Raw genomic sequence first — 19357 nt, forward strand, 5'->3', positions numbered from 1 at the left:
AGAAGGTTTGAATTGCAACTGGATGGGCAGTGTCTGCTCAGAGCCAGAGCTGTGTGCCTGAGATGAGCATGTATGCGTTGTTCTAAAACGAGTGTGTGCAGCAGTTTGAAGCCTGAGCCTTTGGCTCGTAGGGATAACCTGCACACAGCGTCACCATTATTTCAACCCAGTATTGGAACAATATATAAGATAAAATAATGAGGAAGCACGCAATAGGTCCCCCTTTAATGAGTGACATCTGAAGAAAATCTGTAATAATATATAATTGTAATCATACTTCCATTATAAGCCCTTGGGTGTTTTTGAGATAAATGCACTGAACACTGGAATACTTTCAGATACATGCAGCACTCAGCTGGCTGGTGAACAGAGAGTCATGAAGGTGTCCTTGTGACATTGCCAAGACAGCTATAATATTTATTTAGGATGAAGGAAGTAAGGAGCTATGCCAAATACTTACTTAAAAATAGACAGGAGTCATTGATAGAAGCTATAAATAAAGAGAGGGAAGAGGGGCTTGTCCTGGATGGGAGTATTTATAGCGCAGGCACACAGCTGTTTACGGGAGGCAGTGCACTTATCAATAAAACCATAAACCCTGAAATACCACTGAATGCACAGTGACCCCCCTCATACATTTCTGGAAAGATGCATCTGAAGTGAAATTAAATCACCTTTATGAGGGGATCAAAGGGATTACTCCCAAGGGTCTTCTATTCTCGGACACAGTAAATGCAAAAGTTGGATCACTTTTCAGTGCTCATATACTTTTTTGTCCTCCTCCCCCTCCCCCGTTTCTCGTGCAGGTTTTTAGTCGCCAATACTCCTTCTTCACTGATTACTAAATAAACACTGAGAAATTATATATTAAAGTTTCATAAGTTTAAGATTGAACATCACATACATTTAAGAAGATTTTTATTTTAATTAATTTGTTTAGCTTTATATTTTTAATCGTCTAAGAAAGAAGCGTGTATTTTATGTCACTGGTTTTTTTTTTTGTTCTATATACTAAGTAGCATTTAGTGGTTGTGTAATGTGTAAGAAAGTTGTGTGATACAGGTGCAGTAGGGCAGACCAGCTGACTGAGGAGCAGGAGGAGGGGCAGGCAGGCAGGCTGGCCGAGGTCCTGCTGCACGCCGACACTGAGCATACTTGAACGGAGGGAAGCTGCGACGCGCACCGCTGCTGCTGGTTCTGAGCCCCCGGCAGCCATCAGACATTCACCTGTCTAGGAGTTTAGCTAGCAAGCTAAATAGTTGAAAGTCTGAAAAAACAAAGTGTCTACAGTAATAAATTAAAGATAGGAGCTGTAACTAGTTGTTGCAGTTGCAGGTTAAAATGTCTATCTTACCGTTCACCCCTCCAGTTGTGAAGAGGCTTCTTGGCTGGAAGAAAGGAGAGCAGAACGGACAGGAGGAAAAATGGTGTGAAAAAGCTGTCAAAAGTCTGGTGAAGAAGTTAAAACGGACGGGACAGCTGGACGAGCTGGAGAAGGCCATCACAACACAGAATGTCAACACAAAATGCCTAACTATACCCAGGTAAAGACAAAGACCGAGCGCTGACTGACTGCCTCTGAATAAGTGAGCTAGCAAGCTAATGCTGGTGACAGCTAGCGTTAGCCCAAGCAGCTAGGTAGTTAGCTTGAGTTGATATTAGCAGATGTTTGTATTTAAAGCAGCTCTATTTTATAGAGAGCAAAGTCAAACTGGCGAATTGCCACATCAAAGACAACATAAAGCGTTTGATGTTATGACATGGATTTTGATTGGACCTGCCGCCAGAATAAAACCAATCGTGCATTGTATTTAGAGCTAACATTAGCTCTATCATCTTATCATCTTAACCCGTGTTAAATAGATACAATTTTGTTCTGCAGATGTTAACTCCTTACAGGCAATTTTATTTATATATATATATATATATATATATATATATATAATTATTTGCCTGGTAGCGTTAAAGGAATAATATGGTGTGTTTCAACCCATATATTAGAGTCTGTTATGTTATTTTCCAGCATTAGTTTGCGCAACGATATGATCTGTAGTAAGACCAGCTGTGCAGCATGTAATTGTGAGGCAATGCTGTAGTAGTGAGTGTTTATCTCCGAGCTAGCTTCACCTGCTGACATGCTAACTAGTGCTGCATAAATATGTCCACAGTTCACACATGTGATAAACTGAGAGGGAGTGGTTTGGCTAAGCTGGTGCTTGACTCATAGAGGATGTTTAGACTGTGTGTGTCTGTTCTCTGGGAAAGTTATAATAAGAGTCCAGTTTGGGATTCCCCATATGGGATACCCATCTGTATTAGACCTGCACAATTTGTCAGACATATGAGGTGGACTCACTGGGTGTGACACATCACATTGGAGCCACATAGTTGTATTACCGGTGCTTTGAATCAGTGCACAGAAGTAGACTGATTAGGCACAACATAAAAATCCTTAGTGAAATACTTAACTCTGATCATTTTGTCAGACTGCAGTGTTTTGGTGGTTGCTGGCCGGGATTCATGCGGACAGCACTTTGACATGTAACACCATCTTAAACATGATTACTTGCCTCACTCATCTGGTGGCAGTGGAATCCCTAAGCAGGGACACACTCCACAACATAAAAAAGCAGTTCACAAATGTCTCAACCTGGCATCACACTCCCTGGATTCTTTCCAATCTAATCAAGCATCAGTGGGCAAGAACAGGCCTGATGAAGGAAGACTTTATTCCAGCCTAAAGGGTCTCCTGTCAGTGTCCTGGTGCCAGACAGTCCTGGACATCCCCAGAGGTTTCCCAAAACTGTTTTGTCTGTATGCTGGGTCCTACCCAATATTAGGAAGGTGTTTTTAAGCGTTAAGACAACTCAGTGCATGTGTGCAGTTAAATATGTTTACTCATAAGTAAATGTGTTTACTTATTGTATACAGTCTTCAATCAAAGGACACAAAAAGTAGCCCCTTTCCCTTATAAAGATCTCCCCTTAATGACTAGGTTTGACACCTCAGTATATCCAAACAGACCTGGTTTTGTGACTATTGGGTTCCAAGTGTAGCTGCATAGGCAGAGACCATTCCCATTAATCTCTGATGCACGCCCAATCATTTTGTTCTATAAGCAGGCCTGAAATATGAAAGAACCACTCAGTTCATAAAAGAGATTAAAGGGTTACTCCTTGTTAGCTTTCTATGGGTAAGGAGTTAACATAATGAATGTTGTTACCATGACCTTGAGACCTGTGACAGTCACAGAAAAAATTTGGACCTTAAGCCCCTACTTATTTTATGGTGGCGTTTTGCTGGCATGCGTTGGGTCACCTTATCCCTTTAAAGTGAAAGGTTATACAAGTCAATACAAAGTTGGTTTTAATGATCACTTTATCTTATGATAAAACATTTCAAAATGGCAGTATTCAATTCCAGAATGAGTGTTTCCCTGTTGGCATGAGTGATTAGTAAACGGTTTGATGAGTGTCAGAGTGGTGTAACTCATAAGCTATGTCTTTCAAATCAATTCAGGTCTCCAGTGCCACAATCAAAACACCAAAACAAGATGTAGCATTTTAAGAATGGTGTCCCGTCCAGTAGAGGCCCAGGGACTTAAGGGTTGTCCTCACAGGAAGAGACTGGCATAAATTTAGTGGGGGTCTCTGTGGAATGTCAGTAAAATTCAGACAAATGTAAGAGTGAAAGTTGATTCTAAAGGTTAGCAGTACAAAGTGGTTGGTCAGAGTTGAACCTTTTTCAAGTTAGAGGCGAGCCCATTGAAGCAGCTACCAGTAAGAACGAAGGATAATGCTGATTGACAAATTGGGGAGGTGGTAAATATATAAGCGTGTTGTCTAACTGGAACATGGAATGTGATAAACTGCTATATTATGCCAGGTTGTTGCTACAGGTATAGCAATGACAGTAAAGACATTGGTATAACACAAAGCCTGCTATTTAAAAAGATTCTTTGTTTCTTTAGCTTTTGTTCCCACATAAAACAAATAGGGCTGTTCCACACCTTTTTTTCCTCTTAATAATTAGTACAAAAGGAGCTTCAGTGACCTTAACAAGCCTCCAGAAATTTTTTCCAAGCCCTAAAAGGCAGCTTGTAGGCCTGATTGCTAACAAAACTGGGAGTCTCCCATCACAGTAAGTGTGGATGTCAAAGCATGGGTGGTAACCTACATTAAAACCTTTTTCTCAGTTGTTCGGAATGTGCTCTGGGCTCTAGGGAGGGCGTGGGCCACTGTTTGGATTGTGGTTCAAGTTGTCAGTGGGTTCATAGACAGTAGACTTTACAGAATAACAGCTGTGTTGCTATCTTTTGGGGATAGAGTGACTCAGTGATTCTGTATTGCAGCCAGCCTGCATTGTGCTGTACTTTCATCACCTCCTCTAATGTGGCGTGGAGAGAAAGGGGTTGTGAGCATTTAGAGTGGTCAAGTGCTTGCCTGAGGTGCTTGCACCTAGAATGAACTTAACCAGCAGGAAATTATTATGTACCAAAATGTCAAAACTGTGAAACTAAGCGCACCACAATTTTCTGGCATCCATGACTGATTTTAAAGCACCCACAGTAAGTAGAGTAAAAAGTATGAGCTTACTGCAAAGGTTTGCCTTTTAACTGGTCATGTTAAAAAATAGGGGTGCAATGATACTCGTATCGATATTGAACCGTTCGATACAGTGCTTTCGGTTCGGTACGCATATGTATCGAACAATACAAAATTTGTAATTTATTTTATCAACTTTCCTTCTGACAATGCTGTCTGTGTTGAGCGCTCAGTGAATCTGCGTTCGACTACTCCGCCTAGGCTGCACTGTCGAGCGCAGATCCACTGAGCTTCAACACAGACAGCATTGCCAGAAGGAAGAGCGCAGGACAAGCTAGCGAGACAGAAGTTAAGCTCCCCTTGCAACATGGCAAATTGAACCTCCCCCACCCTCATTCAGATCTGGCGTTTGGAATTATTTTGGTTTTCATGTGTTACGTTTCGGTGTGTCAGTGTTTTGTTTTTGCGTGACTGTTATGTATTTCCTGCTTTACTTTGAAAGTCTGTGTTATCTTAGTGTGTTCAGTTTACATTTTCCCTGTCTCGTCAGTTCTAATTTGCCCCAGCTGTGTTTCCCTCCTGTGGTCCATTCCCTGATTGCTCCTTCTATGTATTTAAGCCTTGTGTTTCAGTATGTCATGGTCGCGATCTCCCCCGTGTTGTAAATAGTTTGGTGTTTTTGTTGTAAATAAATAGTCTGTTGTAAATAGTTGTGAATGGGTTTGTTAATATTTTCGTTTGAGACACCTTCGTTTTGGGATTTTGGTGGAGGGCCTCCGTAGACAACCGGGGTGCAACGCAGGAAAATAAAAATAAGGAAAATAAAAATAAAATAAAACCACGGAACGTAACATTTCCCCCTACCCAAAAATCAAACATGTAACCCCAAGTGAAATGTTTGATCAAAACCGGATGAAGGCTGGTGGAGGCTGGAGCGGTCCCACGGACCCTCCAGCGAAGACAAACGAAGGCTGACGAAGGCTGGAGCGGTCCCTCGGACTCTCCAGCGAAGACAAACGAAGGCTGACGAAGGCTGGAGCGGTCCCTCGGACCCTCCAGCGAAGACAAACGAAGGCTGACGAAGGCTGGAGCGGTCCCTCGGACTCTCCAGCGAAGGCAGATGAAGGCTGGAGCGGTCCCACGGACCCTCCAGCGAAGGCGGATGAAGTGTGGAGCGGTCCCACGGACCCTCCAGCGAAGACAGACGGAGGCTGGAGCGGTCCCTCGGACCCTCCAGCGAAGGCGGATGAAGGCTGGAGCGGTCCCTCGGACCCTCCAGCGAAGGCGGACGAAGGCTGGAGCGGTCCCTCGGACCCACCAGCGAAGACAGACGGCTGAAGCGGTCCCTCCCTCGGACCCTCCAGCGACGGCGGACGGCTGAAGCGGTCCCCGGGCCCTCCAGCGAAGACAGACGGAGGCCGAAGCGGCCCTCGGACCCACCAGCGATTGGACGAGCCCCCATATGTTACACCCCGGCCTAGGCAACCGGGGTGCAACGCAGGAAAATAAAAATAAGGAAAATAAAACCACGAAGGCCCTCCACCGTCTTCGCTGGAGGGTCCGTTGGAGGGACCGCTTCAGCCTTCGTCCGCCTTCGCTGGAGGGTCCGAGGCACCGCTCCGGCCTTCGTCTGCCTTTGCTGGAGGGTCCGAGGCACCGCTTCAGTCTTCGTTTGTCTTCGCTGGAGGGTCCGAGGCACCGCTCCGGCCTTCGTCTGCCTTTGCTGGAGGGTCCGAGGCACCGCTTCAGTCTTCGTTTGTCTTCGCTGGAGGGTCCGAGGCACCGCTCCAGCCTTCGTCTGCCTTCGCTGGAGGGTCCGTGGGACCGCTCCAGACTTCATCCGTCTTCGCTGGAGGGTCCGTGGGACCGCTCCAGCCTCCACCAGCCTTCATCCGGTTTTGATCAAACATTTCACTTGGGGTTACATGTTTGATTTTTGGGTAGGGGGAAATGTTACGTTTCGGTGTGTCAGTGTTTTGTTTTTGCGTGACTGTTATGTATTTCCTGCTTTACTTTGAAAGTCTGTGTTATCTTAGTGTGTTTACATTTTCCCTGTCTCGTCAGTTCTAATTTGCCCCAGCTGTGTTTCCCTCCTGTGGTCCATTCCCTGATTGCCCCTTCTATGTATTTAAGCCTTGTGTTTCAGTGTGTCATGGTCGCGATCTCCCCCGTGTTGTAAATAGTTTGGTGTTTTTGTTGTAAATAAATAGTCTGTTGTAAATAGTTGTGAATGGGTTTGTTAATATTTTCGTTTGAGACACCTTCGTTTTGGGATTTTGGTGGAGGGCCTTCGTGGTTTTATTTTCCTTATTTTTATTTTCCTGCGTTGCACCCCGGTTGCCTAGGCCGGGGTGTAACATATGTGACGTATGACCCTGAAGGTAAGCGCGTCATGGACTAAAGTAAAACAGTATGTTGGATGTGCCACGCAATGCTCAATTACATGGGTGGGAGCTCGTTAACGTGTTGGCCGTCTAGCCCCACGCACGGGGCGATCAGGGATAGCTCGTTAACGGAGATTTGCCGTGTTGTGGCGTTAACGTCATTTCAACGAGATTAACGCTGACAGCACTAGTGGGAACACAACGAATATGACTGCCCGTTGACGCTGACATCATCCTAGTGCAAAGACAAGTGGAAGCAGACAAAAACAACAAGCATGCATGCTACAAACTTTACTCGAGTCATTTAGACAGCCGTTAGCACATGATTTATGTTTAATATTGTGGCGAGCTCAGACAAGGTGGAGACGGAGGTGTCGTTTGGTCTTGCTTCCCGTGAGCTAGCCAGGGAGCACAGCCGTTTATTGACATCTGCAGAAGAACACTGCCGCTAGCTAACTGCTCAGCGCGGCAACCGCACAGCAACAACAACAACACCACACAGGGCGCCCTCTGACCCCGGAAGAACACACCGTCGCATCGAGAGGGCGTCACCCGTCACTATGGCAACATAAACAAAACATAACTGTACAAACAGAACCCCGAACAGCCCTGACCCGCTACAATATGCTGCTGAGAATATAGCCCAGAAGAAGTGTATAGTATTGCTTTTATTTTGGAAAGAGCCATTTCTCTGTAATAAACTCTCTTTTCCAAAGATGAGTGATTCCTCAATCAGATACAGGGCTTGCAAAATCGCTAGCCCGACGTCCCGGGGCTAGCGGTTTTTCCAGTCGGGCTACCAAAATCTATCTCTGCCCTGCCCGTCGGGCTATTGAAGGAAAAATATATGTCAATGCTTTTGCATTCTTTCAGAAATGTAGCTGGGTAATTATGTCATTGGCATCGGTGAGCCACTGTCAATATGTGACATATTGAAATCGCGTTTGAATTTGCGCTTGTTTTTTGCTTTTACTTTGCAATCACGCAAACTGTGTATAGAGAGCGACAGCACTGATTGGTGAGTGATGATAATTTGCGCACCAATTCCTCTGACATCGTCTTATCAATCGTTAGCTTACTATGCAAACATGACAAGTGAAATCTCCCGCAGCTTAAACATGTGAGAGGTTGATCGCGCAGAGAATCGCTGACCGTTATGCGAGTGGTGTGTAAAAGCAGCAGGATATATATTTTAGTTCTGCTGAGCCAAATAAGACAGGTCAGGGTGAAGAAGTGACAGCCAAAGAAAAGCTTACCACAAAACGGAAAAGTTATGACAAATCAGACTATAAGGCAAAAAGAAAGTGCAGCTTTATGGTTTCATGGACAAAAGAATCTCTGTGGCTGCAATATGACGAGCTATATAACCGGGGCTGCACATAAGTGGTCCGCAGGTGCGCATTCGCTGTCAAAAAAAACCAAAAAAAAAAACGTGCACAAGATATGAAGTTGCAACGCGTGTTTGCATACATAAGATTTTCTGGAGGAGGACAGACATTTGTTTAGAACTCTTAAAGATATCGAAGAAGCAAGCTCGTTTAAGCAATTACTTTGGTGTTCCTCTACCTCCAAACAAATGTCAGAAGGAGTCCGAACCACAAAAGAAGCATGTATTCTCGGAAAAGTGGTTGCAGGAGGTGAGCTGGCTTCAAACAAATGAAGAATGCACAGAGATGTGGTGCACAATGTGCCGTGAAAATCCCACTCTAGCGGACAAAAACAGTGCCTTTTATATGGACGCAAACGCGCGTTGCAACTTCTTATCTGGTGCGCGTCTTTTATTTTGACAGCGAATGCGCACATGCAGACCACTTAAGTGCACCCGTGTAAATAACATAATGTTCTGCCGGGTGCGTTGTTGGTTTTCTCTCGATTCCTGAGTCTACAAGCGCCTCTGTTACTGGGACCAGTCATTTTAAGAAAGGCCCCCATTAGAACCCATGAGAAATGCAAGAAATGCATTATTGCTCAGTCTGCAATATCTTTCCCAGAACAAACACCAATTGAAAATAACATACTAAAAATAAACCTGAAAAATCTGTTTAGAACAGCGTACTATGTTGCAAAGAGTGAACCACCACTGGCAAAATTTAGCAGTCTTTGCAAACTTCAAAAAGCAAATGGCCTAGATCTTGGTTCCACTTGTCTCTTACCCGTGACTTCAGTGGAAATTTCAAATTCAGGATCTGACACAGACGGATTCATGTCCTACACAGTTCTTACAAGTTCATAGAAATTTCTGTTCAATTAGAACCAAGTATTTGAGTTGATGATTGTAATTTTTATACAATGTTGTAATTTGTTTTTCAACAATTTTTTTGATTAATGTTTTGTTTCCTTTACAATATTATACTTTAATGTATAATATTGTAAAGGAAACAAAACATCAATCAAAAAATTGCTCTCTTTTTTATTCGGGCTACTTACATTTATTTTGGGCTACCAAAAACTGAAGAGTCCCTGCCCGAAGGGCTACCAGGGATTTTGAAATTTTGAGAGCCCTGAGATATATTTATTTTTTAAATTACTTTTTTTTCAGTAACATTAAATTAAAAAACTGTACTTTTGAGTTAAAATATATATTTATAATTTTAATAAATGACAAATTAAAAAGGCATGAACATTTTTTTTGTATCGAAAAAATATCGAACCGTGACACCAAAGTATCGAACCAAACCGAACCGTGAATTTTGTGTATCGTTGCACCCCTATTAAAAAAGTTAAGTTCATTGGTATTATAATGTAAACCTCTCTTGTTTACTGTAGATTTCAAATATATTGGTAATGGGTTGTGTTTCTTGCCCTTAGGTAAGCATTTAATTAATGCCACTGTTAAAACAATTCAGTTATTTTTTGGAGTTGTTAATGATTGGCCTATTATGAAATTATACTAATACTTACTTTTAACCTTGATATCATTCACTCAAGCAGAAAATACATTTCTCTTTATCAAATGACCACAAATAAGAGGAAATTGCAAAAACTTAGGTTAAATAAGACAAAACATCTGGGTTAGCTTAACTACATGTGGCAAAGCCATTCTTGCGAGCATAATGGGAAGCCAGAAACAACCCTGATTATTTAAGATGGTGTGGAACCCAACATTGATAAAAGATATCTTATAAAACCGGACGTAGACAGTATGTCTGTTCATATTCTTGCATTTGTTAGATTAATATTATTGTTTATTACACTATATTGGCTATAGGATCATTTTGAATTATTGACCCTCAAGTTCCATACTGGTGCATTGTTGTATAAAACTACATAAATGCAATGAAGGGACTTGCGTTTTGGTTAAAATGAACAGATGTAAATAAAAACTGAGCAGCTGGTGATACTGAAATCCTAGGTCCATATAGTGTGTGTCTTAACTAGTAGGCCACCAGATGTGCTTTAACAAAGACAAACGTTGTTAACATTTTTTAATGCGCTTCTGCAGATGCAGGCACTTTGCGCTGCACTTGCATTTATTTATGTAGTATAATCAGCTGCTTGTGGTTGCTTCTGGAGTTGGAGTCTTTGACAGAAAGTGGTTTGTCTTCTACTCGGGGGGTGATTTGGTTGGTAGTGTGATGCTCTAACTTCCTGGCTGGTAGATGTACTGTTGTTGTATATTCAGCTAAACAGGAAGGTTGCCTCAACTGGCTGTGTGACATCATGTCAGAGTGGCAAACCAGGGAGACCGAAACTAGCCCAGGCCAGCCTCTCAGCTGAGGCTTGCAAATGCTGACCTAAGCTGACCCAGGAAATAATGCTGCAGGTCATCATAAGGAGGACTGGAGTTCCTTCTATTTTTTAAATACCTGATTGTATTACGCTAATGAAAAGTAAGCTCTGTTACTTACTGATTATAGTAACAATATTGGCAACTGGACCTTGTTTTCTCTCATCTTAAAATGAGATTTTGTCCCTCATTGCTTTATTTGAAATCTTTAACAATGGGGCTCTTGTTTTTTCATTTTAGCCTTTCCGCAGTTCTTCCAGTCGTTCCACCATTTGTCATTTTAGCTACTGGAAAAAACAGAAGTGCCATCCTCTGTTCTGGTTGCACATTTTCCTTGAAGATTTTGCCCCCATTGTGAGGCAAAATTGCATAGTGAACACAAGGCTTATAGAGAACAAAATTAAATGTGGATATTGTCATTATACTAAACCATTAAAATTCTGTGGTCTGTTTTGTATGTCTGAAAAATAAAACCACCCTTTTAGGTATTGCATTGCTAACTGGGCCTCACTGGGTCCTTGTGTGTCAGTCTCACTGAGCATCTCTACATGAAGCTACAAAAATGACAAGAATCTACAGTCCTCATTAAAATAGAGGACATTTTTGAGACTCTTGTATAGCTGTTACAAAAACAATCTTGCAGAATGTGTCCTGCAGATGGTATTGCTTTCAAGGAGCTCTTAGTGTTATGTCTTAGTTCAGAGAGACATGGGTGGAGAGAATCAGGATAGAACCTGATTTTGGTTCTATCCTGGTTTTGGTTTTGGTTGGTTTTGGTTGAAAATAAGATGTATGAGCCACATTGTGTTGTGATTCAAGGGACGAGCTGGAGGGACAGTAGGTCATGTGAGTGTTGAAAATAAAAATACCACCTTTTTCCATAATGTGAATAACAAAAGAACAAGTAATGTGTGCACAATGTGAGCAGAGTGTCTGTTATTACGTCTCTAAAACAGTGTTATTAGTGCCCGTTATCCCAGGTAGTAAAGAGTACCTTAAAGACACATACGTCTTCTTAGTGTCTTGCAACATCAACAACTAAATCAATGTTCAAGAGACCCAGAAGGTTGGTGGGTTACATTAAATCACCGTGCAAAGGAACGTACATGCTGGACTTAAAAAGGGCAACGCCCAAGTAAATTCACTGATTAACTTTATGTGCTGGATCACTCCAATCAGCAGTGAGTGTAGACAGGAAGCAGAGTGATTGGCACTTAGGTCATTGGGCCATTCACAGTTGAGGGAGGGACAGCACAGCAGAATTTACGTTGGGTCAAAAAACTCATCATTGAAAAAAAAAAAGTTTTTCCAGTTCATTTTAAGAAGTTAATGCATAAAAAGATTATTTGTGCACTTAAAACTTGGCCAAAGAATGAAAACCACTTTTCATGTTGCACAGCTCCACAATAAACTGAAATGTTAAGTCATCAAAAAGTTACCCCACACTGAGATTCCAAGACAATCCTTCCTTTGCATTTTTTTAAATTTCAGTTACATGAGGGTATACATAGGTTTACACTACAAAGGTACCATAACCTCCTAGGACCTGGCGTCCACATATGTGGACATCACATTTTTGGTTATTTAGACCCAAATACTCAATTTTGCTCTACAAGGGCCTGATATCCACTTACGAGGACATTATACTGCTACTGTTCTATTGAAATTTTAAACAAATATCCTAATTTGTGGCTCTCATTTTTCTTAGAAACGAAAATTTGGTAAAAAAAAAAAAATAATAAAATCTGGTAATTCTTTGTTTTTACATTCATCGGGGCCCAATATGCCCAAATATCAAAGATAAATTAAAAATGCATGCTGTGGAAGAGTTCGGGTCTTAGGAGGTTAAGTACTTAAATATTATTATTAGTTTTAACGAAAGCTGCTTCATGGTTGGCCTTTTCCACTTCAAATGTAAAAATAGACATTTACATTCTGTTATTATTAACCCAGGTGTCAGTAGAATTGGGGCCCTGTTTTATTCTTGGACATATTTTGTGAGCTGTATTGAAGATGAAAAATATTTTAGTGAAACAATTGAGGGTAAACCAGCACAGAGTGACTAAATTTAATCTGAATGTTTTATATTTCGACTGTGATGTCTTTCAGGTCTTTGGATGGACGTCTGCAGGTTTCCCACAGAAAAGGTCTTCCTCATGTGATCTACTGCCGCTTGTGGCGCTGGCCGGATCTGCAGTCCCACCATGAACTCAGAGCTGCCGACCACTGTGAATTTGCCTTTCACACCAAGAAGGATGAAGTATGTGTCAACCCCTATCACTACCAGAGGGTGGAGACACCAAGTGAGTGTTCTTAATTGCTACGTGTTCCACATGATTGTAGTTAAATTAAAGCTTTCTCCAAACTGGGTACAGAACTGATCTGATCCACTGTCTCCAGTTTTGCCTCCCGTTCTAGTGCCACGACATACAGACATCCCTGCCGAGTTCCCACCACTGGATGACTACAGCCCATCCATCCCTGAAAACACCAATTTTCCCGCTGGCATTGAGCCCCAGAACAACTATATTCCTGGTGAGGGGAAAAAAAGCAAAAAACACATCCCACTCATTCTTGACTCGGTCTCTAAATTATTTTTCTCAGGGATGATTTAGTTTGTGGCTCATGCCCCAAAAATGTTGTTCCTGAGTGCAGTTTTTATATTATATTAAAATATTGTATTTGTGTAGTTGTATCACAGAAGCAGTTTAAACACGCAAAAGAACAATGATGTGTGCTTAACCCATGTGTTACAGAAACTCCCCCACCAGGGTACCTGAGTGAGGATGGTGAGACAAATGATCACCAGCTTAACCACAGCATGGACACAAGTGAGTCACCTGACTGTACACACACCTGAAGCTTATACTACTCTAATTACAGCTTATAATGGTCATGAACCCACCTTCTATTACCACTCTGTTTCAGGTTCACCCAGCCTGTCACCCAATCCTGTATCCCCTGCAAACAATAATCCTGGTAAGTAACATCAGTCAGTCAAGTTTACTCAGCTTTAGCTCCTGGACATATTTTAAGTTATGTGCGCCAATAGAAATTTCAGCCATTCATTTAAAATCCAGTGTTTAATCTGGATTTGAAGTTTTTTGCTTGTTAGGAAAAAGCTTATTACACCCTCCAAGATATATGTATATATAACAAAACTGAGCAGTAACAGAACTGCCCAATAGTGAATGGGAAAAAAATTGATAATAACATATTTAAAAAGAAACTTTATAAATGGTTCTCCAGTTATTACGAAAGTCAAACCTGTAGTAATGATATCATTAAAAGTACAAGTGCTGTAATAGAATATTTGCACTTAATTCATGTGTTAGAGCCTGTCATCGCTAAAGTGTGTGTCATGCAACAGAGCCTATAAAACAAATTGAATGGTCAAAGCTATCATAATGATTTTGAGGTGTGTTGCTTGATTCAAATTTGAGGAGCGCAAGGGATTTAACTGGGTTTTTTTCTCCATATGTTTGTCTGTATTTGGAATAGTAGAGATGAGAAGTTGGCAAAAGAGCCATTTAGTTTTCAAACCGTTAAAACGGTCAAAGTTCCTTAACTAGCATGGATGACAATAATTTAATTAGGCTTGCTTTTTTCTCTTGAATTCACATGAAAACTGAATTTTTTCAAACACTAAGTGGTTTTTATTTATTTCTACAAGGTAACTACCCTTTTCTGATTTTCTTTATTTGGTTAGTGTAATTGGTCATATTTCAATATTTTTAGTCTGATCTCAACCTCTAAATGTAAAATGAACACTTATTGAATTTACTTCAAGAGGGCAATCGCCCCACATGAAAAAACACGGATGCATAATGACTTTATATAGTCTGAAATGGTCACTGTTGTATGAAAACTTGCCACAACTCTACTGTACACATGCTTGTGCTCACTCTTTAATACCTAAATAAATGCTGAAAGACACTGGCTGATAGACACTATCATCATGTACACCTGAACTGCAGATTATTAATTTATAATGGTAAAGAAGCATTTGCATCAGCGGTATGTAGTTATGCTCTATTGGCTGCTCCATTAATAGATGTAAATGGACACTGGGGCTGGGATCCTGGCGGCTCAGTTGGGTAACACACACAACAGTTTTTGGGGGGTTTTTTGGTCACAAGTGACCATATTTAGACAGCAACACCAACAAATGTGGCTAACAGGATGCTTCAATAAACTGTATGGGTGCAATACAATTCCAGTCACCACAACTGAAGCACAAACTTCGTGGACAGTCTGTACTACCGTGCAGGCCACTTTATCTGTCAGACAGTTCCATTGTCATCTTTCAAAAACTACACACACCACAATTACAGTCAAAAGGCACATTTCAGTAACTTAAATTAGAAGAGGTAAACCCTAGCAGTCAGCTATAGTGGCTGTAATTGCTTTTATTGCCCTAGCTCTCACTCAATGTGGCTAAACACCTAATTTTAAAGTCTCCAAAAAAATTCACTATATAAGATATATTAAGAAAAAACATGTATACAAAATTTCGTCATTAGTACAGTTGTTAAGAAGGTGCAAATTAGCTGTTAAGTGAAACATTTTCACATGGGAGTCCATCTCTCTTGTTGCAGCCATTGAAGCAACTGTATTTTATGACACTTCTGCATTGGATCAATGCATCACTTGCATTACTATCCTTGATTTTCTTGTTGGTTTGTTTATTTATTTGTGGAGAACATTATGTTATTTATTTATTTATTTTGGGGGGGTTGGTGTTTTTGAATGTCTGTTTATGAGACTGATGAGCAATATATGCACACACTTGAGTGAGTGGATCGTGTCTGGCTTAGCTTCAGGGCAGTAAGTATGGTATGAATGGAGTCTTTGTGTTTGCTCTGTTCTTATGTGTGGAAAAACCAGCTACATGCAGCTTTAAGATAATGCAGTAAATGTCTGCGTGGCGGGTTATTCTATGTGGAGACAAACTAGGAGGTCCTTGTTTTGTTTTGCTTTTTAAGAAAGGTATTTCATGTCTGGCTGAGGTTATGAAGGTCATGGGAAAGAGCTTTTGGAGAGGAACCAAAGGAAACCTTGTCAGGACTTTGTCATGATGCTGCACCTTCAGCATCAATTTGATGACAGAGCTATTCAACTATTTAATTCTTTCATCATGGAAATAGATTAAACCTGTAAATGTCTCTTTGTCTTACCAGACTTTCAACCTGTGACATATTGTGAATCTGCCTTCTGGTGCTCCATCTCCTATTATGAGTTGAACCAGCGTGTTGGAGAGACCTTCCACGCTTCACAACCCTCCCTTACAGTAGATGGATTCACAGATCCCTCCAACTCCGAACGCTTCTGTCTGGGCTTGCTGTCAAACGTCAACCGCAACTCAGGAGTAGAACTCACACGCAGACACATAGGTATTAACTGTATTTCGAAGCGACGGCATAAATTTGTTCTGATTATATGTGAAGGTTGTTTTATGCTGAGCTAGCTTTTTTTTTTCTCCTCTTTTTCCAGGTCGGGGTGTGAGGTTATACTACATCGGGGGTGAGGTGTTTGCAGAATGTCTCAGTGATAGCGCCATCTTTGTCCAAAGCCCTAACTGCAACCAGCGCTATGGGTGGCATCCTGCCACTGTGTGCAAAATACCTCCAGGTCAGCACAACGTGCATACAAACACAAACTCATTAAAGGCAATATGACCAGAGTATGACTGTATAACTGTGTTCTTCTGCTCCTGACATTTATTTTATTCTCTGTGCTAGTAAACCTGATAATAAATATTTTGTTGCTAGGCTGCAACCTGAAGATCTTCAACAACCAGGAGTTTGCTGCGCTGCTCTCTCAGTCAGTCAACCAGGGATTTGAGGCAGTCTACCAACTCACCAGGATGTGTACTATTCGGATGAGTTTTGTTAAGGGTTGGGGAGCTGAGTACAGGTAAATATTTTACTATTTTTCTTATATTACTTACAAAGTATAAGATATTGTTGCATTTGCTTATTATTTGACTGACAGTAAAGTAATACGTGAGAAGGACTGATGTCATGTTGTAGTGGCGTAAATGTGTAATATGGTGTTCTGAAATGGTAGAGGTTGTGTAGTGATTAAAATAAATGTCATTTTCTGGTTAGGTCATTTACAGGTAGTTAATAAATGTCAGTGTACTAAATATTTTGGCTGGTAGATGGCCTGCTTAGAGGTCAGAAGACAAGTTAACATTTAACTGACCCAGCTAGTGAGTGGCTCGTATTACTCATGTCTTTCAAGTCTCTGCCGTGCATTTTTTTCCCTAAACGTGATGTGGAAACTTAAATTGTACACTGCATATACAATCAAATTGAGGTTCAGTGAGTCAACATTTTGTTTATTAGGCAGTAAAATGCTGGAAGAAAAGAATTTGTTCTGTTTGGGAAACATGTGGACAATTGCATCTATTGTAGAACTTATTACACAAATGAATGCACATTATTCTAAAGAGGTTGTTCAACATCTTCATTCATAATTGGAGAAGTGAGGAATAAAAGAAGAAAAACATGACTTTGGGTTGTTGACTGAAGCCGACTTTTAACAGGAAAAGAAGGTGATGGGGGATGGTGTAACTGTGACTCTGTAAGAGAGGAGGAAGAATGCAGCAGGCATGCAGTAGTGAGGGGGGTATGAAGTGGGGTGTGGACATATTTCTAACTGCCTCTGGAAGGGGGATTCCCACTGGACTATGAATGGTGCGTGTTGTATTTCTGGCACCAAACACCTTGGAGAAAAACATCCTCAGAGATACTTGAATGGCTTCAGAAATAGCCCAGAGCTGGCATCACTGTTCGGGAAATTCTTCCAAAAATATGGACTGTATAAGCTATAAGACAACAACCGTTATAATATAGTACAGAAGAAAAGGTTCAGCAATGACAGAAATGTGTGCTTTCCTTCTTTGTGTTCTGCAGACGTCAGACAGTGACCAGCACCCCCTGCTGGATAGAGCTACATCTTAATGGTCCCCTTCAGTGGTTGGACAAGGTCCTCACACAGATGGGCTCCCCCAGCATCCACTGCTCTAGTGTGTCCTAGGAGCAGCCCTCCTTCCCATCCACACTCAAACCCCCCCATAGGAATCAATCCACAGAAACAGCATTTCCCCTGCTGTGTTTGACATTTCTCATCACATGTACAGCACTGTCTTTAGTGTCATTTAGTGTCTCAATTTCATGGTCATTGTAGGACATTTTTATGGGTTTTATTATTTTCAGAAGACAGAAGTGCATCTTCATGATTATTCTTTTACATATTATGTCCATCCTTCCTGTTAATTAACTTTACATTTCACAAAGGAGACTGAAATGTTTGTTTTCCAAGTTGGAAGATATGCAGTTTCAACTTGGCCATCGACATGTTTTAAAACATTTTTGATTCTATGAATTAATCAATATTATGAATAAGCCTTTAGTGTCCCAGCAATCACTGAATTGGGAAGCTTATTTAATAAAAAAACGATAAATTAACATGAGAAATGTTATTTATAGTGACAGAATATATTTCATTAATATTTTAAGTAGAAGGTACTTTCCTTTATTGATTTATGATCAATAAAGAAACCAATTATCTGATCAGTGAATTGGTATTTTGTCTAGCTTTAAAAAAAAAAACAGTATCAGTGTTTCTGATATAGAGCCCTTGTATTAAAAGTATTTTGCTCAATGAAAGAGACATTTTCTAAGTTATTTTTGCATATTGTCCTGCATGAGAATATATTTTTCTTATTGCCTAAATATGATTGTACATAAATATTTATAGCTTGTGTAATCTGCTAGTCATCCATTGCTTGAAAGAGTGGATCAAAGTGAACTCTGGCATGGGTGGATTCATAGTAAGACTACTTAGATGAACTTTTCAGGTGAGTTGGTTCTGAAGTGTGGCACAGGAATACTGTACCAACCATTAGTGTTATTTGATAACAGGCTCGATGAGTCATTATAGTAGACTGACTGAATCTGGACACCATGTGACTTGAAGTATGAAGTGTACAGTGACCAAGGTTGTGTTCATCTGTTGTTGGCAGTGTGGAGTGAAAACAACAATGCAGGTCTTCTTATGTATTATCAATTGTTAACCAATGGTACACTATGCTCCTTATGGGTAAATGATGCATTTCAAGTTTATTGTGTCACTTTAATGGTTGTGGTAATTTGCTTGTCCACTAAATACTGTATATTACATGTACATTACAATATAAGGCATGTGTAATATGCTCACTGTCCTTGGTCGTTGTCTAAGACGTCACCATGTTAATCCTGCACTCACTCACAGTACATAAGACTGAGTCACCAAGCAATCTATTTAAAGGAGTTACATGGTGCTGAACGGAAACACTGTACTACACAGTACATTAGGTATGTGGTAGGTCTGTATCAGTACTTGAGTTCCTTGATATTCTTTTAGTGGTTTTATGATCCAAGTCTTATGTTTTTGTTTTTTAATGTAGACTAATATTTGTTCTCAAATGTCTAGAATTATCTGTGAAATTTTAATAAATTGCAAAACAGTAAAAAGAGGGCTGCTTCTCTGTAAAAGGAATTATGTATGAAATATAAATGTAAAAAGAACAGTTGCCTCACAGCAGCTGGTGCATTCATTGTACCACTAAATTGACCCTTTCTGTGTTAGGGTGGCGACCTGTCTGGGGTACACTCTGCTTCTCATACATGACCCTGCACCAAGGAGTAAAGTTG

The 19357-nt window shown here is 40.8% G+C and overlaps 1 protein-coding gene across 1 annotated transcript; it reads left to right on the top strand.

Annotated features, from left to right (window-relative positions):
* Positions 1-805: 805 nt before the first annotated feature.
* Positions 806-19177, top strand: smad3b (SMAD family member 3b). The gene is made up of 9 exons (XM_085282271.1): positions 806-1544; positions 12765-12958; positions 13056-13190; positions 13412-13486; positions 13584-13634; positions 15836-16048; positions 16149-16286; positions 16427-16571; positions 17576-19177. The coding sequence occupies exons 1-9, from the start codon at positions 1342-1344 to the stop codon at positions 17697-17699; spliced, it is 1278 nt and encodes a 425-aa protein (XP_085138397.1). The 5' UTR covers positions 806-1341; the 3' UTR covers positions 17700-19177.
* Positions 19178-19357: the final 180 nt, after the last annotated feature.

The sequence above is a fragment of the Mchenga conophoros genome, linkage group LG7 (genome assembly GCF_057382185.1).
Source record: "Mchenga conophoros isolate Kocher_MC1m ecotype Shallow Benthic linkage group LG7, M_conophoros_male_GT1.1, whole genome shotgun sequence".
Lineage (NCBI taxonomy): Eukaryota > Metazoa > Chordata > Actinopteri > Cichliformes > Cichlidae > Mchenga > Mchenga conophoros.

Coding starts and splice junctions, on each gene's coding strand:
- smad3b (XM_085282271.1), top strand. CDS start 1,342: ATGTCTATCTTACCGTTCACCCCTCCAGTTGTGAAGAGGCTTCTTGGC. Junction 13,191..13,411: donor CCAGAACAACTATATTCCTG/GTGAGGGGAAAA, acceptor CATGTGTTACAG/AAACTCCCCCACCAGGGTAC. Junction 16,287..16,426: donor TGTGTGCAAAATACCTCCAG/GTCAGCACAACG, acceptor TTTTGTTGCTAG/GCTGCAACCTGAAGATCTTC.